Source organism: Hevea brasiliensis, chromosome 11 (assembly GCF_030052815.1).
Source record: "Hevea brasiliensis isolate MT/VB/25A 57/8 chromosome 11, ASM3005281v1, whole genome shotgun sequence".
Lineage (NCBI taxonomy): Eukaryota > Viridiplantae > Streptophyta > Magnoliopsida > Malpighiales > Euphorbiaceae > Hevea > Hevea brasiliensis.
This window is the reverse complement of record NC_079503.1, coordinates 67,189,934-67,215,711: the sequence shown is the minus strand read 5'-3', so window position 1 is coordinate 67,215,711 and position 25,778 is coordinate 67,189,934. Positions and strand designations below refer to the sequence as shown.

Genomic DNA, 25,778 nt, shown 5'->3' with positions numbered 1-25,778 from the left:
GAGGAAAAATTAGCGATCACAGATGGCAAATATAGCAGCAGAGGATTCTACAGTATCTTTCTCTGAAAAAACTATTTTGGTATCTGTAGAGGATTTTGCACAGTTTTCCCAGTATCAAGCATCTCTAAAGCCTACGGTTCCTCACATCGCGATCACGAGTCAGGTAAATCCACTACATGCCTTGTGTCTTCCTCATCCAAATGGGTTATTAATTCTGGTGCGACAGATCACATGACAGGTAATTCTAGTCTTCTATCTATTTTTCAGTCTAATCTCACTTCCTTTACTGTTACTTTAGCTTATGGTTCTACTTCTTGTGTCATGAGTTCTGGAACTGCGAACCTGACTTCGTCAATTTCTTTGTCATCTGTTTTATGTTTACCAAAATTCTCTTTAATCTACTTTCTGTTAGTAAACTCACTCGTACCTTAAATTGTTCTGTTTCCTTTTTTCCTGACCAGTGTTTGTTTCAGGATCTTACGACGAAGCAGATTATTGATAGAGGACGTGAGTCAGGTGGTCTCTATATTCTTAAAAATTATGTACCGCGGTCGCTTATTTGCTCCAGTACCTTAACACCTCTTGAAGCTCATTGTAGATTGGGCCATCCTTCTTTGTCTACCATGAAGAAGCTGTGCACTCACTTTCAGTCTTTATCAGTACTAAAATGTGAGTCGTGCCAGTTTGCAAAACATCATCGTTTGCCTTCTGTGTCTAGAGTCAATAAACAGGCTTCATCCCCTTTTGAGTTAGTTCATTCTGATGTTTGGGATCCTTGTTCTGTTACTTCTAAGACTGGATTTCGTTATTTTGTTACTTTTGTTGATGATTACTCTCGTGTTACCTGATTATATTTAATGAAGAATCATTCTGAGTTGTTTTCTATCTTTTATGCCTTTTGTAATGAAATTAAAACTCAATTTAATATTTCTGCGTGCATATTAAGAAGTGAAAATGCTAAAGAATACTTTTCAGCACAATTTCAGTCTTATATGACACAAAATGGCATTCTTCATCAGTCTTCCTGTGTGAATACTCCATCCCAAAATGGCGTAGCCGGAAAAAAAAAATAGGCATCTTCTTGAGGTAACTCGTGCTCTTCTTTTTCAGATGAAAGTTCCTAAACACTTTTTGGCGGATGCAGTTTCTACGGCATGTTTTTTTATCAATCGTATGCCGTCTTCTGTCCTTAATAGGGATATTCCTTATACTGCTTTGTTTCCTACAAAATCTTTGTTCCCTGTTGAACCCCGTATTTTTTGTTGTACCTGTTTTGTGCGTGATGTTCATCCACAGGTTACTAAATTGGAACTAAAGTCTCTCAAATGTGTCTTCCTTGGGTACTCCCGGCTGCAAAAAGGGTACCGCTATTTCTCTCCTACTCTTAATCGTTATCTTGTTTCTGCAGATGTTACATTTTTTGAGTCCACTCTATTTTTTCCTCAATTATCTATGTATGAGAGTCAGGGGGAGGAGGATGATCTCTTAATATATACTGTCCAATCAATGTCTAGTCCTCTCCTACAGCCTATTCCTTCTATCTATAGACCTACTCGACCTCCCGTTGTTCATGTTTATTCCAGAAGATTAGAGATTCCAGACTTAGATCCTCCACCAGCTACTTCGTTAGGAGATCCTGTATCTCATACTGATCATGATTCTGATCTAGACTTACCCAATGCTTTTCGTAAAGGTAAACGTTCATGTACTTACCATATCTCTTCTTTTGTTTCTTATAATTAATTGTCTTCTTATTCTCGGTGTTTTATTACTTCTTTAAATTCTGTTCCTATCCCTAATACTGTTGGTGAGGCACTGTCTCATCCTAGCTGGTGTACTGCCATGAAAGAGGAAATGGAGGCTTTAGATGCTAATGGTACATGGGAACTGTTACCTTTGCCCACTAGTAAGAAAGCTATTGGTTGCAAATGGGTATTTACAGTAAAGGTAAATCCTGATGGTTCTGTGACTAGGTTAAAAGCATGCCTTATAGTAAAAGAATATGCTCAGACATATGGGATTGATTACTCTGACGCTTTTTCTCCTGTAGCTAAACTTACTTCTGTTCGCTTGTTTATCTCTTTAGCAGCTACATATAATTGGCCCCTGCACCAATTGGATATCAAGAATGCTTTCCTTCATGGTAATCTTCAGGAGGAGGTGTATATTGAGCAACCACTTGAGTTTTTTGCTCAGGGGGAGTTGGGTAAAGTTTGTAGGCTTCGGAAGTCTCTTTACGGCTTGAAACAAAGTCCTAGAGCCTGGTTTGGGAGATTCAGTAAAGCAGTACAAGAATTTAGTATGCAAAAGAGTAACTGTGATCACTCAGTATTTTATAGGCAATCTGAGGCTGGTCTAATTCTCCTGGTAGTCTATGTGGATGACATTGTCATCACTAGGAGTGACTCTGCAGGTATTTCATCTCTTAAAACCTTCCTCCAAACCCAGTTTCAGACCAAAGACTTGGGATTGTTAAAGTATTTCTTGGGTATTGAAGTTAAGAAAAATAAGAAGGGTATTTTCTTGTCTCAAAGAAAATATGTTCTCGATTTATTGACAGAGACAGGAAAATTAGGTGTTAAACCTTGTATTGCAGCAATGACTCCAAATTTACAATTGTTAGCATGGGATAGTGAGTTGTTTGAAGATCCAGAGAGATACAGGAGATTGATAGGAAAATTGAACTACCTTACAGTCACTCGTCCTGATATTGCTTATGCCGTTAGTGTGGTAAGTAAGTTTATGTCTTCCCCAACTGTTACTCATTGGGAAGCCTTGGAACAAATCTTGTATTATTTGAAGGGCGCTCCACGAAGAGATTTGTTATATGGTAATCATGAGCATTTGAATGTTGAATATTTTTCAAATGCCGACTGGGCTGGATCTAAGGTTGACAGGAGGTCAACTACTGGATATTGCGTTTTTGTTGGAGGAAATTTGGTGTCTTGGAGAAGCAAGAAGCAGAGTGTAGTTTCTCGATCTAGTGCTGAATCTGAATACAGAGCCATGGCACAATCAGTATATGAGGTAATATGGATACTTCAATTACTAGATGAGACAGGTTTTAAGAACTCCCTGCCTACGAAATTGTGGTGTGATAATCAAGCTGCTCTCCATATTGCTTCTAATCCGGTGTTTCATGAGCGGACCAAACATATTGAGATTGATTGTCACTTTGTTCGTGAAAAGATTTAACAACAAATCATCTCAACAAGACACATTAAAACTGGAGAGCAGTTAGGAGATATTTTTACAAAATCTCTGAATGGAGCTAGGATTGACTACATTTGTAACAAGTTAGGCATGATTAACATCTATGCTCCAACTTAAGGGAGAGTGTTATGGAAAGTCAATCACTATATTATTTCTCTGTATATTCTGTATTCTGTATTTCTATTTAGGATTTTTTATTTATGATTTCTTCCTAATTAGCAGAACACAATTATAGGAATCAATTGTATATATATACCCATGTACAGATTAATTGAAATTAAGGAGAATGATCTCTTTCTACAAATACTATGACTGTAAACATATTAACATATGCACAAGTATACAAGTCTAAATACACGGATCAAAAGAAGAGCCTTTTTTCTCCTCCATTTATTGATCTATGTCAATCAAACACATTCACAACAGCTAGCCATCCTACTTAGGCGCATTAACTAATTAATCTATATGTAAAAGTACACATTGTCTGCATGTAAAAGTACACATGTTTCATCACGAAGCATCCAAAAGAAACACATCAAGAACTTCACTTCCAATTTGGCATAACCAGGTACTAAATCAATTCAAAAATTCTTCATTTTCTTTTTCATAATAAACCATTACTTCTTTAGCTTTTGTTGTTTAAAATGGATTAATGGTCAAATGATCATCTCTCAAAATTCAGTTAAGGCATTATTACCAATTACTTTATCAAACAACATATTTTGTAGATCCATAAGCCATCAACAATTTTTCATTTTTCCCTTAATTACCCATGTAAACAAGGATGAAAAAAGCCAGGAGACAATCCAAAAGTTTGACATCTAAAATACATTTTCATGAAAAGGCAGTGAAAATAAATGTAAAAAAAAAAAAGAAAAGAAAAGAAAGAAAGAAAGCCAGATAGAAACCCCTGAATAACCCTCTCTATTCAGCACTGGGTAACTGGACTGCACTACCTGACCATTATAAGAAAACTCTAGCTGCCAAACTGAAATCATATACTAACAAGGGAAGTGCTAGAAAATACATTAGCAGAAATGCAAAGCATATAAATAGGCTTCAAGCTAAACTTCCTTACAATTAGCAAGCTCTTACTCATCTACACTTCCCATTTTACTGTTCAATTTGTAATGTATAGCAAGCTTAAGTTTGATAACATTGACATAAACTAAGGCAACAGTTTTCACCAAGAATACTCTGAACCACTGGATGACACAATAATTATAGAAACCACCTATAAGGTTATAGTAAGATATACCAGCAATGACCAGCGATTTGGATCTCGCATTATAAATGGAAATACTTCAGATGGCTGCATTGTCTCTGACTGGAGAAAGTGATTTACCGCTTCCTCAAAATGCAAGTCAAAAAGCAAGAGGAAACCCACTTGAGCATGAACAAAGGATAGCATTTCGTTGGACATTTCACCTTCATACTCAAGCTCCTCCACCAAGGAGATGGCTTCCTTGAAGTTTTTCTTTCTCAAAAGATCCTTGATTTGTTCTTCAGAAGATACTTTGCAGTAGCAGGTAACCTAGCAATAGTCAAAGATGAAACATAATAATGTAAAAGTTCTTATCAACTAAGGCTGAACAAAAAAGCACGCAAGTCATAAGTTTGCAACTAGGACAACAAACCCAGAACAAATATGTCTGGAAATCCCTTAATACTAAGTTCAGAATCCAAGGCAATTAAATTGTCATAACCCAGGGTCCACATAGTTTCATTGAATACCATCAACCCATGAATTTAAGCAGGCTTTAACTCATGGCCAAACATTATAATTTTAACAAAACAATCAACAACCAATTTTAAGTGGTATAATTGTATTGATTTGTAAGGATCCATCAATAAGACAGTGTTTAAACATTAAAGCTAAACTCATCCAAGTTTAAAGGAATATAACTCACACCAAACACATAATGATTTTAATGACAGAATGTCAGAACCCTAATAGATATATATGGTCATATTACTTAGATGATCATGCCCAACATTAGGACCAAAGTGAAGAAATAATCAAAAGTAATTAATTTGGCCTTTGGTAAACCTCCTTGTGGTCAGATTTAATTATATTAACTCAAGAATTCAGTTGTAAACCTAGCAAGTTTATATATTTTTGACTTGCCCCTCTTCCATACAACACCAGACAGCATCATGCTGTCTTTGGCAGCTTTTGAATAAAGCACAGCTTGTCCCTTAGAATTGAGAATCAGCCCTTATAGTATCTGTGTTACCATTTAATAATTTTTATTTTAAATCTCCCTATCAATTTGATAGAGCATGGTTTCCTTTTTGTTTTTATGCAGGATATACATATGATGCGGTTTGAAATAAATAGATCCTGGTGAGTTGACATGTGAAACCTGCAAAACAGAGAAAGACTACAACAGGGATGAGGGTTCCTGGCCAGTGAACCTCCGATACTTAAGTTAGCCTCTGGATTAACAAAATGGGATGAAGAGAATTATGATCTCGATACCTCCCAATGGACTCCTTCTTTGAGTCTTTGTTTCTTCCAATTATATTAGCTAGGCAGTCTAGTGATTAGACAAGGTACAATGATTGGAGCAGGCAAATTATGAGGTTACAGATAGCCTATGTCTTGAACCACCAGAGAAGGCATCTCAATTTCCAAAGTAGCCCCACCATGACTAGCTAGTCTAGTGTTTGACAGGTTAAATAATGATCCATTTTTGTGTATGCTTCCTATAAAGAAGGATTCTAGCAAAATTACCATGAACTTTATGCTGCATCAAAGGTTAATGTCCTTCTGAAACTGATCTCAATAGGACGCAGATTATCATTCTGTCATTTGGGACTTTGGGTTGTGTTGATTGGACCTCGATCCCTATGACCTTTCAAGGGTCATGTTCAACCTCATAGGGTGACTCAATGAGATCTCAAGTCAGATATTTTATGCATCCATTCAAATCAGCAGGTGTTAACACGTGTCGACGTCTCAATGCCAATGGTTTGACTTATTTTAGACCATGTCAACATATATAACTTGGAGGAAAAACATACAACAGTTTTTTTTTTTTCTTCTTTGAAGATATCTCTACTAGGAATTGAGTTACTTAAGGGCTACGACTAAATAGTTACTAGGCCTACCAAATAGATTAGATGGTGCAGAAAGAACAAGTCCTCAATTGAAAATTTTTTCTATTTACTTCCATTAGTTTTCTATTCAATTTCCTGCATAAACAAACAAGGGATATAAAATATCCTTCCTCCCACTCCCTTTCCCCTTTTTATCCAGCCTTCCTCCTACAAAAATTGGCCAAGATAATGTTTATGATTTCATTCTGCAATAACAAGAGGTAATGAGAGGATGGATAGGGGGCTTAACATTTTAACTATAGAAACTACTTCCTAGATTTGTACCACCTAAAAAGAGGTTTCGTCTCCCCAAACCATGCTATAAACATTAGTCTAACTGTTGGTGAACTAAGATTTACTACTCAAAATATTAAATAAAGAAAGAAGGAGAAGGAGACAAAAAAGGGCTCCCAGAATAATAGTAAGGAGCGAAAAAAAAAACTACAATTTAAGAGAAAACAATTGCATACCTTGGTGGGTGTAGCAACAGCAACAAGTTTTCCAATCCCAACTTCCTCATTGGCAACAATACATGGCCCAACTCCTTCCCCACCAAAAGTAACTGTCTGAATACAACTACCTGATCTCTTATTATACAGCTCCATCTTCCCATTCCTAACAAGCACTACATAAGGAGATAATTCCCCAACTGAATCTGGACTGCTACGGAAAACCAAGCTCCCTCCAACTGGCTGGCCATGCTCATTAACAACAATTCCAACATTGTCTACCAACATTAACACCTTCCTCTCTTTCCATAACAATTTAAGCTGCGGTGGGCTAGATATATCTGGTAATGAAAATATCACACCGCTCAGCCCCGTAACACAGGAAAACAAACTATATCCATGGACGGTACCCACAATTATGGAATCATTAAGCCACACGATAGTTTTCACCCCATCAATACAATGTATCTCTTTCAAAATTACAAAAGACCCATTTGAACTATCAATGTCTCGGTCAGTCTTACCTATCCTATTATTGCTGAAAACAAGCTCTACAAGTATTAATCTTTTGCCAATTACAACAGCAAAAACATTGTTACCTTCACTCTGTTGCACAGGTTCTTTAGTTTTTACTCCATTAGCTCTAATCCCACCTCCCAACTTCTGCAAAATCCGCTGACTGGCACTTGAAGACTCCAAATTATTACCAGAAATACCCAATAAATTAGTGCTCTCCAATTCACTGCTTCGAATCCTCTTTGCAATTGCACAAACTCCCTTGGAAAAACTCAATTTCTTAACAGACTGAGACAAAAGAGCATCAACCAAAAACATGTAACCATCACAGAGAACAAGAACCTTCCCAATCTCAGGAAGCACATGCAGCGTTTCTATGGGTGAATCCCCGAAAGAAACGCTTCTCAAAAAGGAAACATTTCTTTTAGAAGCATCGAAATCGAGAGCAGACTGCACGTCTTTGGGTGCAGAAGCAGTAGCAGTAGCGGTAGCGGTGGCATCATCCCCAGTGCTAATGGAGAGTAGAAGAAGAGATCCAGAGAAGGTGCCAATGTAGATTAGGGATTGTGCATCGGAAATTGAAGAGACGGCAAGAGATCGGAGTGAAGTGACAGAGTAGGAGGAGAGGTCAATGTTAGAGAGAGGTTCTAGGACGGTTCGAGCAGAGGGATCGGGCTTGGCCATCGAATTGTGAAGAGATTGTTAGGTGGGTATTTGCAGAGGATTATGACTTGGTTGAGAAAGCCATGAAATTGAAGAAGAAAGAAGACTAGGATGCTTCAACTCCGATTACTGTTAGGTTTTGAAATCAGAAAATTCTGGCACAGGCTTTGCTCCGGTCTCTAATCAAATTGATCGGAACAAAATTTAATTATGTAAATTAAATTACATATTTTAAAAATTAAATTGAATTAAATTAATAAAAAATTAAATTAATTATTTTATTTTAATTTAATTCAATTTAAATTGATTGATTTTTTTTATTAATTTTTTAATTTAGATTTGATTTTTAAATTATTTAATCTAATTTTGACTTTAATTTAAAATTAATAATTATTAATTAATAAAATTAAATAATTTATATGTATATAATTAAATATAATTCATAAATTTCTTATAAAAATAAATTAATTTAAAAATTGATTCAATTCATTTTAGTTCGATTTGAATATATAAAATTACTATTTAGTTCGATTCGGTTTAATCGATTTTTTCGTTTCAAAACCGAATTAAAGTAAAATAATCGAAATTTTTATAATATAAAATCGAACTGATTGAACTGAATTAATTCGATTTAGTTCAATTTTTCAGTTTAAACCGAAATCTGCTCACCTCTATCTCCACCTATGGACCAAGCCAGAAACAAGCCGCCACATCAGCCAACGATGGTGTAACATAATAAAATATTATTTAATAATAAAATATTTTTTTTTAATTTTAAATATAAAAAATTATTTATTAGTTCTAATTAAAATAAAATTTTAATAAAATTAAAAAGCATGACAAAAATTTGTTTAATATTAAAATTATTATTTTGATATTTTATTATTTAAAAATAAAAAAAAAATAATGTTTTATTATTAAAAATTATATTTTATTAAAATGAATTTATTTAATTTTAATTAAAACGAATAAAATTATTAAAATTAAAACTTGATTTTGCAGTTATTTGACTACAACTAAAAGTATAGGAATACCCATTAAATTATTGCTCTACAATTCACTGCTTCGAATCTGTTGTGATGTAGACATATATGATGAGCTGTTAGTTGAATTGATTGTAACAGAGAATGAATGGCACATATGTATTATAAATACATTGATACTAAACACATACAATCATGAATTGAATAGAATGACAGAATTCTTCTTTCTACTTCATTTCTTTTTCTCTTCTTCTATCTCCACTTTTCCCTCTTCTTCTCCTTCTTCTTCTCCCCTTTCCCTGTTTCCATGCTAGGTTATGGTTATGCCATAACAATTTAGTACCAGAGCATATTTGATCAAGGAAAATTCTCCTTTTTCTTCCATAATTTCTTCTCTCCCTCTTCCTCGCCCCCTTCTCTCTGAATCCCTTCCTCTTTCTTCTAAATCTTCCCCCCTTTCCTATGATTTCTTGGTTACAAACACTCTAATCTGAATTCTTGTGAATTCAGATATCTTCCCACTATTTTCAATTCCTTCTTTTCATTAAATTTCATCCGTTCTTTCCATTTTTCTTTAACACAAATCCTAGCTTTTATCACCACTAAAATTATAGAAAGTTATGGCAGAAAATCCCAAATTTCAGAATCTTAGAGAGAAGTTACATTCTTTAAAATGTAATTTTCTAATTCTTATGAAGGAAATTATTGAAGGTTTGGATGATTCAAGAAGACTTAATGAAACATGGTGGGTTTGTGGAAGAATTAAAAACCTTTCTTTAAGAATTGGAAGCTGAACAAATTCTGATGAGGAAAATTTATGGGAGTTTTCGATTTCTTGAGGGAAATTGAAGTAGAATCGGGACAATTGTTAGAGCCTATTCCAGAATTTGATTTTGAAGAAAAGGTTTCAGAATCTCTTGAGCAAATTGATGTGGTGCAAAGTACTGAATCTACAAACAATTTGCCATTAGAAACTCAAGAGGGTAAGGATATTTTCTTGACTTCCAATTCTACCAAAATGATTGAGAGTGATTCTATAGTGTTAAGGTCTTTTTGTGTTCATGAAAGTGCTACGGAAAAGAAACAAGTTGATGGTGGCTGTGATTCTCAGTCAATGGAGAAAGGATGCCTTCCAGATATTCGTAAAAATGTCAGTTTCAGCATACAAAGCTTGAAGCAAAATTTTTTTCTTATTAATAAGGAAAATATTGAGGAAGAAAAAGAAAATAGTTCTTTGAGCAGTTATGAGGGTTTTGTATTGAAATGGCATTCAACATTTTCAATCATTATCTAAGAATTGGAATTTGAGATATGGAGAAGGCAAAGGAAAAGATTGCAGCATTTCCTCACTGGCACTCATACATACGGAACTATAGCAAAGGAAAAAAAAAAAAAAGACTACTAGCTACTAAAGAGTTATGTGAAGACTTGTAAAGCATGGCAGGTCAGTAAAGCTAGTATTAGTTCATTGGTAATCTGTATGTTAATGATGTTACATAGGAGGATAAAGATTTTATGGTATTGCGATTTCTAGACTTCATTCTTGAGGACAAGAATGAGCTTGATGGGGAGAGTAATGTTGTGATATAAACATATATGATGATCTGTTAGTTGAATTGGTTGTAATAAAGAATGAGTTACACATACGATGTATAAATACATTGATACTGAACATGTACAATCATCAATTGAATAGAATGACAAAATTCTTCTTCCTACTTTATTTCTTTCTCTCTTCTTCTATCTCCACTCTTTCCTCCTCTTCCTCTCCTTCTTTTTCTTCCCTTTCCCTATTTCCATGCTAGGTTATGTTTATGCCATAACAAAATCCTCCTCGTAATTGCACAAACTTCCTTAAAAAAATTAAATTTCTTAATAGATCGAGACAAAAGAGTATCAACAAAAAATGAGTAACCATCACAAAGAATAAGAACTTTCCCAATCTCAAGAAGCACAAGCAGTATTTTTGTGGGTGAATCCTCGAAAGAAATGCTTCTCATAAAGCAAATATTTCTTTTAGAAGCATTGAAATCGAGAGCAAACTACACATCTTTGGGTGCAATAGCAATAACAGTAACAGTAGCAGTGGCATCTTCGCCAGTGCTAGTGGAGAATAGAAGAACAAATCCAGAGAATGTGCCAATGTAGATTAGGGATTAAGAATCAGAAATTGAAAAGATGGCAAGAAATCGGAGTGAAGTGACAGAGTAGGAGAAGAGGTCAATGTTAGAGAGAGGTTCAAAGATAATTCAAGTAGAGAGATCGAGCTTAGCCATGGAATTGTGAAGAGATTGTCAGGTAGGGATTTTATAGAGGACTATGACTTGGTAGAGAAAGCCATAAAAGAAGAAGACATGCTTCAACTCCGATTATTGATAGGTTTTGAAATCAGGAAACACATGACTTATCCTGGTCCTAGCCTCTGCCTTTGGACCAAGCCAGTAACAAACTGCCACATCACCCAATGAGAGTGTACTAGAAAGTCACATGCACAGCACCAGTTAACCTAACTCATAAATCAAATTTGGCAAATTAAAGAGAAAAAAATTAAGAGAAAAGAAAAGATATTGTTTGGAAAAAAGTCCAAATAAGCTTTTCTATTTTGAGTAGATGGTCAAATAAGTTTAAAATTAAGTTTTGTATCAAATAAGCTCATATATTTTCTAATAAGGCCTAATAAGACCACAACTAATAAAATAATATTTTTATTAATAAAATATTATCTTTTTCATATTTTAAATATTAAAAATTATTTATTAGTTCTAATTAAAATAAAATAAAAAAAAGAAATTGAAAAACATGGTAAAAAAATTGTTTAATGTTAAAATTATTATTTTTAATATTTTATTATTTAAAAAATAAGAAAAAAATAATATTTTATTACTAAAAAATAATATTATGTGTGGATTTATTTGGTATTATTTAGAAAGTACAGGAGCTTGTTTGGCACAAAACTTTATTTTGGGCTTTTTGGCCCTTAACTAATAATATATGGGCTTATTTAATCTTTTTTCCAATATTATTTAGCTATATTATAATTTCTCTCTTAAAAAAAATGAGAAACGAGTATTATATTCTCACAAGTTAAGAAAGAGAGGCTTTTAAAAGATTAATGGTATTTAAGCATTTTAATACAAATAATACACACTAGGGAATTGCTTGTACTAATCCATGTGACTAATAATAATTTTAATATATAATTAATATTAATTTATATATATTTTTGAATTTTAATATATGAAAATTAAATAGTTTCTTAAATTTTTTATTAATTATTTCAAATTTTATTTTTTATTAATTAAATATTGTTTCATATTTTTTATTAATTTTTAATCTATCAAAATTTTTAATGAAGATTTCATAATAAAAATATAGTAATATAATAAAAATATTGATTATGTAACACCCTCCCTATAGCAACTCCGTACATTCTACTGTTCCGGTGACCAGTGTCGATCTTGACAGTTAGAACGTCCGAAAAAATATTTAAACTAAAGTGAGGAACCATAATTAACTCAAATATTAATAAGAAAAATTTAGAAAAAATTTTAGAAATAAAATACAACCAAGTTAAATGAGCTGGTGCCTAAGCGATGGGTAACCTAGTAGGAAGTTACGGTTCTCGCAACTAGGAGCCCTAGACCTGGGGAAAAATTCATAAAATAATTTTTGGGACTCCAGAGAATGGTCATTGAGGTTTCTATGGCATTAGAATGCCAAGAAAATGTTTAGAAAAATTTTTCAATCGGTACAGACAATTTTAGTCTGTTAAGCCAAATGGAAGGCATTTTGGTCATTTCGTCTTCAGATATAATTTTTTGCTGACTTGTCCAATTAAGTAAATAATTATTATGACACAAAATGTGAATAAATATTGTTAAAAATTAAATTGAAAATGAGTAGAGAAGAAAAGGAAAGAAAATGGGATTAAATGACAATTTTGACATCACAAGATGTCATCAATCCTTCCCCACCAATCACAATTAAGCTAACCTATTAAAAAGGGATAATTAAGACAAAAATAAATAAAAGCAATCAGATTCATCTCCTTCCCCATTTCCAGCCATTTCCTCTTCCACACCCAAACCACCATTGAAAGCTTATCAAAGCTTCAATTCCACCTTAAACCACCTCAAAACCCTAATTTGCCTTCATTAAAAATTATCCCTACCACTAGAGCAAGCTTTGGGCAGCAATTTGAAAGGAAGAAAGTGAAGTTTTTAAGCCTTGGAAAGTACCTAAGTCAAGGTTAGTGCCAATTTATTCTAAAAATTTTGAGTATGGCTGCCATTGAACATGATGTTGGTGTTATAAACTCTGGATTGTATGTGTATGAAAATTTTAGTTGTTAGAGTTAGGGTTTGAGGCATAAAACTTAAATTTTGTTCATGTGTTGGTGAATGAAAGTTTAAATGGTCAATTAGTGACCATTTGGCTGTGTATGATGAGGAAATGAAGAGAGTTGTGACTGGGTATTTGAGATTGGTAAGCTGCCTTAGCTGACCTGCAGGACTAACCATGAGTCCAGCAGGTTTAGGCAGCCATAAATGGAGTTGTATAGGTTCAATTGGTACAAGGCCAATTAGGCATGAAACTAGACACATAATGGCACAACTTTGGTGAAGAAACCCTACCCAGAAAAATCAAACTAAGTTGGCCTAAAAATTGCCCTAATCTGAATGACTTGCATTCTGCCTGGGCAAAATGACCAAATGAATAGTGTTTATTCATTTGGTAATAACTCAGTGTAGAAAGGTCCAATTGACTTGAAATTTTACCAGCCAAGAGCTGAGAGATAGACCTACAACTTTCATGAAGAACAAAAATCCAAATTCTGATCATAACCTAGTCAAATTGCCAACCAAACTTAGGTTACCAAATCTGGCAGAACCAGTTTTGCCCAGAATTTTGGATTCTGTCCAATCCGGCCAGTTATGGTGTTTAGGCCATAACTTGAGCTACAAAACTCCAAATGGAGTAATTCAAAAAAGGAAATGTAACTAGACAAAATAAGGAACAACTTTTATGAAGACAACTTTACCAAATTCCTACTGTACAAATGACCGATGAAATAGTAAACATAAGGCTTGAAATCTGAAAAATTGTGAATAATTAATACTAAGCTTAGAAATGGTATTGGCAACCAATACCAACAACTTTGGAATGAAAAATGTGGTATGTTAATACTAAGCTTAGAAATGGTATTGGCAACCAATACCAACAACTTTAGAATGCAAAATGTGGTATGTTGAGAGTATTAGAACTAATGTACCTATTATCTATGCAAAAGTCAATATTTTAATTGACCAATGAAATGAATAGTAACACCTAAACTTAAATTTCAATAATTGTAAAGTTTAAAAGTGTAACATGCCCTAGTATACCTAGCAAGATTGGTTTGGATAGGTTGGCATGCTAATAGGGTTCAGTTAGCAGTACTGCACATGGCATTATGCCATTCTGTGATTTCATGGCTTTTAGCCATTCTGACATTGTGTTGAGACTTGGCCTTGTGCCTAATGTTATCTGACTTATTAGTCATTTACTGCCTGGAGACACATATGTGACCGATGGTGTGACGACCCAAGGTACTTGATACCCAGTGCCAGTTTACCCGTTTATCCAGTCCAGTTATCCAGTATAGGTTACTCGGGCAACCAAAAATGAAAGTTGATAAATTTAATGAAATAATGAATATAACAAGTATCAAATAAATAAGACTACCAATAATTATCAAAAACTTATCTGCATGAGACATCAATACACTCACTGCATATTTATTTTTTTTTATTAGTTCTTTTTATTTTATTATTGGCACCACTAAGCATTATTGCTTAACGCGTCGCTTTTTGCCACGCGTAGGTTCTGGAGAGACAGACAGAGAGCCCAGCAGACCACAGACTGGGTGAGGTCACAGATCTGCCTAGCGTCAGAGTCACCTCCCATCTACAGTGCATCAGTGGTAGGACCTTTAGGTCCCTTTTGAAATTATATTTTTGCATTTTGTATTAGGTAGTAGTTTGTGATTTGTAAATTATGAACTCATGTAAATTAGTAAATTTATGTAATCATATGTTGATGTACATATTTGAAGAATTTTGTTATTTAATATAATTTGAGAATATCTTCATGAAATTTTAGTTGATTTTGAATTTGAATGAAATTATGGATTAATGTTGAGAACTTGAAATGATTGCTAATGTTGAGACCATGTTGATAGTTATTGGAGTTTGAGAATGATTGGAAATGATTATTGGAAGTGTTTTTCACAGGTTCCGAAGAACTGTTTTCTCCATTTTTAGGCGGTACTCTGTCAGATTTTTTATAAAATTTTCGGAACCTCAAATAAATTATAATTTCAATAAATGACTTAAATGAATTATATTTCATAAATTGTACTTCATAACTATGAAAAAAAATAAATTATGAAGAATAAAAAATGATTGAATTAAAATAGGGTGTTCCGGTACACTACATGGCATATCTTGCTCGGCTACACTATAGACGGATAAGGGGTGTCACATTTAGTGGTATCAGAGCATGGTTTAGGCGTTTCTGGGCTTAGATTGAGTCCATACTATGCATTGCATTTGTAAGAGTCGAGGTGACACTAATGCAGATCTGTTGTCTTTGTTAAATAGGATATGGACCCTTCATCTCAGAGGGCAGTTGAGGAGGAAGTAGAGAGTCATGCTCCACCTGCAGCAGCTGAGACTGGGGGTAGGGGAGAACCTGCTCTGCCAGCTCAAACAGAGCCTGCTCAGCCTCCATAGGCCATGTTCCAATAAATGGCTGAATTCTTTAGACAAATGGCTGGGGTAATGCCACCACCACCACCACGACCTCCACAACAGAAATCATACCTGGAAAGACTAAGAAAATTTGGAGTAGTGGATTTCTTTGGCAAGAGAGAAGATGATTCTGTTGCAGCCAAAATTTGGTTGAACAGAACAGGAAGGGTTTTAAAACAACTCCATTGCACTCCAGAGCAAAACCTAGAAGCTACTATATCTCTGTTGCAAGATGGTGCATATGAATGGTGGGATACGGTGTCCAGTGAAGTACAGCCAGAAGTAACAACTTGGGACTTCTTCCTCTCAGAATTCAAGAAGAAATATGTGGGTAGTGTATACCTAGAAGAGAGAAAAAGAGAGTTCATTAATTTGAGGCAGAGACAGCTAACAGTGGCAGAGTATGAAAAGAAATTTGTCAGACTGAGTCGTTATAGAAGGGAGATAGTCCCTAATGAAGCCGAGAGGTGTAAAAGATTTGAAGAGAGATTAAATGACAACATAAAGATCATAATTACTGCCTTGGGAATCACAGACTTCACCAAGTTAGTGGAAGCTGCAATAAAAGTTGAAAAGGTTAGAATAAGTGAGCAGACCAGAAGAGAGAGACAGCAGAAGAGGAGCCCGGGTCAATCTAGCTCACTCCTACACCAGGAAAAAGGTTCAAAGGTCCACCTGCACAAAGTTCAGGTCAACCTCAAGGTCAGGGTTAGTCTCAGGGGCCAGGCCACAGTTCACCCCTAGGAGAGGTCAGTCCACACCATCTGTGGGCAGCTCTTCAGGGACGGGGTTCAGGGGACCAGGCCCAGTATTTTTTGCATGTCCACATTGCTTGAAGTGGCATAAGGGGGAGTGTTGGAGAGTGACTGCTGCCTACTTAAGGTGTGGGTCGACAGAGCATCAGCTGAGGAACTGTCCACGCAGAACTACTACAGCTGCTCCAACACAAGCAGACAGACTTGCTCCTGCACCACAAAGGGGTAGAAAATCTGGCAAATCTGAGGTAGTGGGACCATCACAGAGGCCTGCATCTGAGCCAGCAGAGAGGCCTGAGGGCAGACCACCTGCCAGAGCCTATGCCATGAGAGCTTAGGAGGAGCAAGATGCCCCGGACGTCATTAGGGGTACGTTCTCCCTCTACAATACATTTGTGCATGCATTGGTGGATCTAGGATCCACTCATTCATACATCAGCATCAACCTACCCGTAGAAAGGGGGATACTAGTAGGGGAGAGTGACTAAGACATCCTGCTCAATAATCCATTGGGCCACAGTGTAGTGGTGAACAAAGTTTACAAGGGTTACCCGTTAAGGATTCAGGGGTATGAATTCTTGGCAGACCTGATTGAGTTACCTTTCCATGAGTTTGACGTGATTTTGGGAATGGACTGGTTGTCATGTCATCAGGCAATGGTTGATTGGAAACTGAAGAGGATTTCTTTGAAAACTCCTGAGGGTAATGAGATCACAGTTGTAAGGGAAAGGACAGATTTCTTGTCCAATGTCATCTCAGCCACAGTTGCAAGAAAACTGATGAGAAAAGGCTGTAAAGCTTACCTAGCACATGTGGTGGATACTAGGCAGGCTAAGCCAGATCTATGTGACATACCCACAGTAAAAGACTTTCCAGATGTGTTCCCTGAAGAATTGCCTGGCTTGCCACCAGAAAGGGAAGTCGAATTTGCTATTGAGAAACTGTCGGGTACAACACCAATCTCTATTGCTCCTTATAAGATGGCACCCACAGAATTGAAAGAACTGAAAATCCAGTTACAGGAGTTACTGGATAAGGGGTTCATATGCCCCAGTGTGTCACCATGGGGAGCCCAGTGCTGTTTGTGAAAAAGAAGGATGGGACTTTGAGGTTGTGCATCGATTACCGACAGTTGAATAAAGTGACAGTGAAGAACAAATATCCGTTGCCTAAAATTGATGATCTGTTTGATCAGTTGAAGGGAGCAGGAGTATTTTCCAAAATTGATCTCAGATCAGGGTATCATCAGTTGAGGGTGAAGGATGCAGATGTGCCAAAGACTGCATTCAGGACCCGGTATGGGCATTATAAGTTTCTGGTGATGCCCTTTGGCCTAACAAATGCACCAGCAGCATTCATGGACCTTATGAATCGTATCTTTCATCCATACCTAGATCGGTTCGTAGTGGTCTTTATTGATGATATTTTGGTGTATTCCAAGACCAGTGAAGAGCATGATGAGCATTTGAGAATTATTCTACAAACCTTGAGAGAAAAGAAGCTGTATGCTAAGTTGTCCAAGTGTGACTTTTGGTTAAATGAGATTGCATTCCTTGGACACATAGTGTCAACTGATGGGATTAGGGTGGATCCCAAGAAAATAGAAGCGGTGATGGAATGGAAGCCTCCCAGAAATATAACTGAGCTCAAAAGTTTCTTAGGGCTAGCTGGGTATTACAGAAGATTTGTGAAGGAATTTTCGTTAATAGCTGCTCCAATGACCAAGTTGTTACACAAGAATGTCAGATTTGACTGGAATGACAAGTGTCAGGCTAATTTTGAGAAGTTGAAGGCTATGTTGACAGAGGCAATGTTTTAACACAGCCAGTGTCGGGAAAGGACTTTGTGGTCTACAGTGATGCCTCTCATAATGGGTTATGGTATGTATTGATGCAAGAGGGGAAGGTGGTCACTTATGCTTCCAGGTAACTAAGGCCACATAAATAGAATTACCCTACCCATGATCTAAAACTTGCAGCAATTATCTTCGCACTGAAGATATGGAGGTACTACTTGTATGGTGAAAAGTGCTACATTTACACAGACCACAAGAGTCTGAAATACTTGCCAACCTAGAAGGAGCTCAACCTTAGATAGAGGCGATGGATTGAGTTCCTAAAGGACTATGATTGTGTAATTGACTACCATCCTGGGAAGGCAAATGTAGTTGCAGATGCTTTGAGTAGAAAATCCATCATAACTTTGAATCATTGAATACCCGTCTATCCTTAGCTCGCGATGGAGCTATTTTGGCTGAGTTGTAAGTGAGGCCAAACCTGCTACAGCAGATTTTAGATAGGCAAAAGGTAGATGAGAAATTAATGACTACTGTGAGTAAAATCTCAGAAGGGAAAGCAACTGACTATGAGATGAAAGCAGATGGGCGTCTGCACTACAAAGGACGAGTATGTGTACCAGATGATGGGGAATTGAAAGCCAGTATTCTGAAAGAGGCACACACTAGTGTTTATGCTATGCACCCAGGAAGTACAAAAATGTATCATGATCTGAAACTTCAGTATTGGTGGCCTGGTATGAAGAAGGACATAGCTGACTATGTGATTAAATGCTTGACATGTCAGCAAGTCAAGGTGCAACATCAAGTTCCATCGGGTTTGCTATAGCCTATATGCATACCTGAATGGAAATGGGATCGGGTCACCATAGATTTTGTAAGTGGTCTACCTATCACCCAGAAGAAGCATGATGCAGTATGGGTGATAGTAGATAGATTGACGAAGTAAGCACACTTTCTGCTAGTAAGGACTGACTACTCATTGGAGAAGTTAGCAGAATTATATATCAGTGAGATAGTTAGACTGGATGGAATTCCACTTTCCATCATATCTGATCGAGACCCAAGGTTTACATCGAGATTTTGGAAGAAGTTGCATGAGTCCTTGGGTACACAACTCCACTTCAGCACAGCTTTTCATCCTCAGATGGATGGGCAATCAGAAAGAGTAATCCAGGTAAGCAATTGAAACCAATTGAATTAATACACATATTGAACTGAAATAGTAATAATAATGTGAAATATATGTCAGGTCCTTGAGGATATGCTGAGGAGTTGTGTCATTGAATTTGAGGAAAGATGGGATAGATACCTCCCACTAGCAGAATTTGCATACAATAATAGCTACCAAGCTAGCATCCAAATGGCCCCGTATGAAGCATTGTATGGGAGGAAATGTAGAACTCCAGTGTGCTGGACTGAATTGGGTGAAGATAAATTAGTAGGGCCAGACCTGGTGAAACAGACTGAGGAGAAGGTAAAACTAATCAAAGCCAATCTGAAGGTTGCCTCAGACAGACAAAAATCTTATGCCGACCTGAAGAGAAAAGAAATAGAATATGTGGTTTATGACAAAGTGTTCCTCAAGGTGTCACCTTGGAAGAAGGTACTAAGGTTTGGAAGAAAATGTTAGTTAAGCCCTAGGTTCATTGGTCCATATGAAGTCATTGAACGTGTGGGTCCAGTGGCCTACAAGCTAGCTTTACCACCAGAACTGGACAAGATCCACAATGTGTTCTACGTATCTATGCTAAGAAGATACCGCTCATATCCTTCACATGTCATCTCCATGGGAGAAATTAAAGTACAACCGGATTTGACATATGAAGAAGAACCCATACGGATCCTGGCTCGGGAAGTGAAAGAGTTGAGAAATAAGTAGATTCCACTAGTGAAAGTGCTTTGGAGGCACCACAACACTGAGGAGGCAACTTGGGAAAGTGAAGAGACGATGAGGCAATAATTCCCTCAACTGTTTGCATCAGGTAAATTTCGAGGACGAAATTTAAATTAGAGGGGAAGAGTTGTAACACCCTCCCTGTAGCAACTCCGTACATTCTACTATTTCGGTGACCAGTGTCGGTCCGAACAGTTAGAACGTCCGAAAAAATATTTAAACTAAAGTGAGGAACCATAATTAACTCAAATATTAATAAGAAAAATTTAGAAAAAATTTTAGAAACAAAATACAATCAAGTTAAATGAGCCGGTGCCTAAGCGATGGGTAACCTAGTAGGAAGTTGCGGTTCTCGCAACTAGGAGCCCTACACCTGGGGGAAAATTCATAAAATAATTTTTGGGACTCCAGAGAAGGGTCATTGAGGTTTCTATAGAATTAGAATGCCAAAAAAATGCTTAGAAAAAATTTTCAATCGGTACAGACAATTTTAGTCTGTTAAGCCAAACAGAAGGCAATTTGGTCATTTTGTCTTCAGAGAAGTTTTTTGCTGATTTGTCCAGTTAAGTAAATAATTATTATGACACAAAAATGTGAACAAATATTGCTAAAAATTAAATTGAAAATGAGTATAGAAGAAAAGGAAAGAAAATGAGATTAAATGACAATTTTGACATCACATGATGTCATCATTCCTTTCCCCACCAATCACAATTAAGCTAGCCTATTAAAAAGGGATAATTAAGACAAAAATAAATAAAAGCAATCAGATTCATCTCCTTCCCCATTTCCAGCCATTTCCTCTTCCACACCCAAACCACCATTGAAAGCTTATCAAAGCTTCAATTCCCACCTTAAACCACTTCAAAACCCTAATTTACCTTTATTAAAAATTATCCCTACCACTAGAACAAGCTTTGGGCAGCAATTTAAAAGGAAGAAAGTGAAGTTTTTAAGCCTTGGAAAGTGCCTAAGTCAAGGTTAGTGCCAATTTATTCTAAAAATTTTGTGTATGGCTGCCATTGAACATGATGTTGGTGTTATAAACTATGGATTGTATGTGTATAAAAATTTTAGTTGTTAGAGTTAGGATTTGAGGCATAAAACTTAAATTTTGTTCATGTGTTGGTGAATGAAAGTTTAAATGGTCAATTAGTGACCATTTGGCTGTGTATGATGAGGAAATGAAGAGAGTTGTGGCTTGGCATTTGAGATTGGTAAGCTGCCTTGGCTGACCTGCAGGACTGACCATGAGTCTAGTAGGTTTGGGTAGCCATAAATGGAGTTGTATAGGTTCAATTGATACAAGGCCAATTAGGCATGAAACTAAACACATAATGGCACAACTTTGGTGAAGAAACCCTGCCCAGAAAACCAAACTAAGTTGGCCTAAAAATTGCCCTAATCCGGGTGACTTGCATTCTGCCTGGGCAAAATGACCAAATGAACAGTGTTTATTTATTTAGTGATAACTCAGTGTAGAAAGGTCCAATTGACCTGAAATTTTACCAGCAGAAAGTTGAGACATAGACCTACAACTTTCGTGAATAACAGAAATCCAAATTCTGATCATAACCTAGTCAAATTGCCAACCAAACTTAGGTTACCAAATCTGATAGAACCAGTTTTGCCCAGAATTTTGGATTCTGTCCAATCCGGCCAGTTATGGTGTTTAGGCCATAACTTGAGCTACAAAACTCCAAATGGAGTGATTCAAAAAAGGAAATGTAACTAGACAAAATAAGGAACAACTTTCATGAAGACAACTTTACCAAATTCCTACTGTACAAATGACCAATGGAACAGTAAACATAAGGTTTGAAATATGAAAATTGTGAATAATTAATACTAAGCTTAGAAATGGTATTGGCAACCAATACCAACAACTTTAGAATGCAAAATATGGTATGTTGAGAGTATTAGAACCATTGCACCTATTGTCTATGCAAAAGTCAATATTTTAGTTAACCAATGAAATGAATAGTAACACCTAAACTTAAATTTCAAGAATTGTAAAGTTTAAAAGTGTAACATGCCCTAGTACACCTAGCAAGATTGGTTTGGATAGGTTGGCATGCCAATAGGGTTCAGTTAGCAGTACTACACATGGCATTATGCCATTCTGTGATTTCATGGCTTTTAGCCATTCTGACATTGTGTTGAGACTTGGCCTTGTGCCTAATGTTATCTGACTTATTAGCTACATTTTGCACACCGGGAGACACATATGTGACCGATGGTGTGACGGCCCGAGGTACTTGATACCCAGTGCCAGTTTACCCATTTATCCAGTCCAGTCATCCAGTATAGGTTACTTGGGCAACCAAAAATGAAAGTTGATAAATTTAATGAAATAATGAATATAACAAGTACCAAATAAATAAGAATACTAATAATTATGAAAAACTTGTCTGCATGAGATATTAATACACTCACTGCATATTTATTTTTTTATTAGTTCTTTTTATTTTATTATTGGCACCACTAAGCATTATTACTTAGCGCGTCGCTTTTTGCCACACGTAGGCTCTAGAGAGACAGACAGAGAGCCCAGCAGACCACAGACTGGATGAGATCACAGATCTGCCTAACGTCAGAGTCACCTCTCATCTACAGTGCATTAGTGGTAGGATCTTTAGGTCCCTTTTGAAATTATGTTTTTGCATTTGTAATAGGTAGTGGTTTGTGATTTGTAAATTATGAACTCATGTAAATTAGTAAATTTATGTAATCATATGTTGATGTACATATTTGAAGAATTTTGTTAATTAATATAATTTGAGAATATCTTCATAAAACTTTAGTTGATTTTGAATTTGAATGAAATTGTAGATTAATGTTGAGAACTTGAAATGATTACTAATGTTGAGACCATGTTGATGGTTATTAGAGTTTGAGAATGATTGGAAATGATTATTGAAAGTGTTTTTCACAAGTTCCGAAGAACTGTTTTTTCCATTTTTAGCCGGTACTCTGCCGGATTTTCTATAAAATTTTCGGAACCTCAAATAAATTATAATTTTAATAAATGACTTAAATGAATTATATTTCATAAATTATACTTCATAACTATGAAAAAAATAAATTGGGAAGAATAAAAAATGATTGAATTAAAATAGGGTGTTCCGGTACACTCGTGGCATATCTTGCTTTGCTACACTGTAGACGAGTAAGGGGTATCACAGATTAAGAATATAAAATCATTTGAAATTAGTTCAATCATATGAATATTTTTATCTTTTTAAAAATCAAAATTTTATTATATCCTCTTAATATGTTAAAGAAATATAACATATTCAAATATTATCTTTATTTATTAATATAAATATTATTCTTAAAACTAATATTAAAAATATGAAAAAGCATAAATAAAGTGAAAAAAGAAAATAAAATTATATATATGCACTATATAAAATTGCAAATATATATAATCAAGATATGTTAATGCATTGTAACTTACCTTATAATAATAAGAACTATATATTATAGTATTAAAAGAGTAACTATTAAATAATTTTGTAACTTACATATACATAATTGAAGAATTAATAACTTAATTATAATTTAAAATAATTGAATAATTAATTAATAAAAATTAAAGAAAATTTAATAAAATTAAATAAACTATATTTTATAAATAAATTCCATATATATATATATGAATATTAAATAAAAATTAGTAATGATAATAATAATAGTAATAATAATATACTTAAAAGAAGAAGAAAAGAGAATTAAATAAAGAACCTATGTAGCAATACTATAGAAAATGCCATGTAGTATATATATATATATATCTTTCTCTCTCTCTCTCTCTCTCTCTCTCTCTCTCTCTCTCTCTCTCTCTCCCTCCATTTCCCACTAATTTAAATAGAAATATTTTAGGTTAAATTCAAGAAGTTAAAAAATGTAATTTCTCTTCTTTTTTCTCTTTTCTCTCCTCTATTTTATATCCAAATAAGAGAATTTAAGAAAATCAAATTTTTTTTGATTTTCTCTTCTCTCCATTTCTCTCAATAAAAAACAAAGGGTTTAAGTTTTATCCTAGACCAAAAACACAATTACACTTCTTAATATTTTAATTTAACTTATTAAACATTTGAATTAAAATCATGGCCTATTAAATACTTGAATTTATAAAATTAATTAGTCATTTTACTCAAGTGTTGCACAAATTATTTGTTATTTTATTTTCAATAATATAATTTATTATTTACTTTTTTATATTTCATATTTTTAAAATTTTATTATAAAATTTTAGGGAAAATTACCACAAAAATCTTGTACTTTCAAAATTTTTTCAATTTTACCCTATACTTTCAAAATTACCAATTAAACCCTATACTTTGAGAAGTTGTTCAATTCTACCCTACCATTACTCATACAGTTAAATGAGTGATGGGCATGCCACATCACCCAAACATAAATCCCACATGGCATGCCACATCAACCCCTGATATAATCCCTAATTGAATTCCTAAATGACCCATTATTTAAACCCTTATATCCCCAAATTAGAATTGACTTACAATTTTAAAATCCCTAATTAAGACAGTAGAGATTCCATGCCCGAGAGTGTGGTCCCTTCCTTTCGTGTATTATTTACTGGACCAATAGAGCATTTGGTGCCAACAACAGTGAGAGGTCCTTGCTTGCCTCCTTTAGTCGACAAGGTTTATGCTAGTCAAGGTATGATTTTCTATTCTATTCTTCTCTTTTCTCTGTAGGTGTAAAATATGTTTTCATGCATGTAATATGTATATCTGTAGCGAGTCCATTTTCTTTCTTCTTTTTGTGCATGACATAGATTACAAAGGATAGTGTATGTTTCATTATTTATTCACCATGGTGGGGTTTTAGTTTACGGGAGTAGTAGCTTTGAATACGAGGGTGGTGAGGTGTTTTACTGGGAAGACCATGATGTTGATTGCATTATTTATCTAGATATAGAGGATGCATTAAAAAAATTGGGATATGGGGAGATAACTAAAATGGCATACTTCATACTTGGGATGCCAAAGAAGAAAAGTATTAGATATGTTAGGAAATATAGTGATACTGATGTGTTAGAGATGCTGAAGTGGAATGAGAATGGGGATATCCATTTGTTTGTTGAAGCTGTTGAAGGAAATGATTTTGAGGGTCAAAACCAGCCTAGGATTGATTGTGGCCAAATGCGGGGTACACAAAAGTCCAAGCTAAATGAAAATGATGCAATTAGTTAGAATTATGAATTGGTTGATGAAGATGGTAGTATAATAGGTTATGGTGAGGAAAATAGTGTAAAAACTCCAAATGAGAGTGTTGAAGTAATGGGAGATGATGAAAACGGTCATCATGGGGATTATGATCTAGTTGAGGATAAAGCAGAGAATGTTGATGTTGAATTGGAGAATGAAGCTTTTGATGACTCCTTGATTGATGACAGTGAGTTTTAGTCAATAATTCAGCTTAGGAAAAAAGAAAAATACAGTATGTGTAGAGGAAGTCAATGATTTTGATGAATGTGAATGACATGGAAATAAATAATTAATCTCATTGTGATATCTCACTAACCAATATTAACTTGCGTTGTGAAATATCTTCTGATGAGATGTCACACATTATAGCTTCT

The 25,778-nt window shown here is 35.1% G+C and overlaps 1 protein-coding gene across 3 annotated transcripts in view; it reads right to left on the bottom strand.

Annotated features, from left to right (window-relative positions):
- Positions 1-8,125, bottom strand: part of LOC110663260 (vacuolar sorting protein 3) — a 42,917-nt gene extending 34,792 nt beyond the window's left edge. For all 3 annotated transcript variants that reach the window (XM_021822523.2, XM_058130095.1, XM_058130096.1), the window contains exons 1-2: positions 6,786-8,125; positions 4,472-4,747 (exon numbers count right to left, since the gene is read on the bottom strand). In XM_021822523.2, coding sequence (XP_021678215.2) covers positions 4,472-4,747; positions 6,786-7,964 — 1,455 coding nt within the window. In that variant the 5' untranslated portion in view covers positions 7,965-8,125. The remainder of the gene's footprint in view (positions 1-4,471; positions 4,748-6,785) is intronic.
- Positions 8,126-25,778: the final 17,653 nt, after the last annotated feature.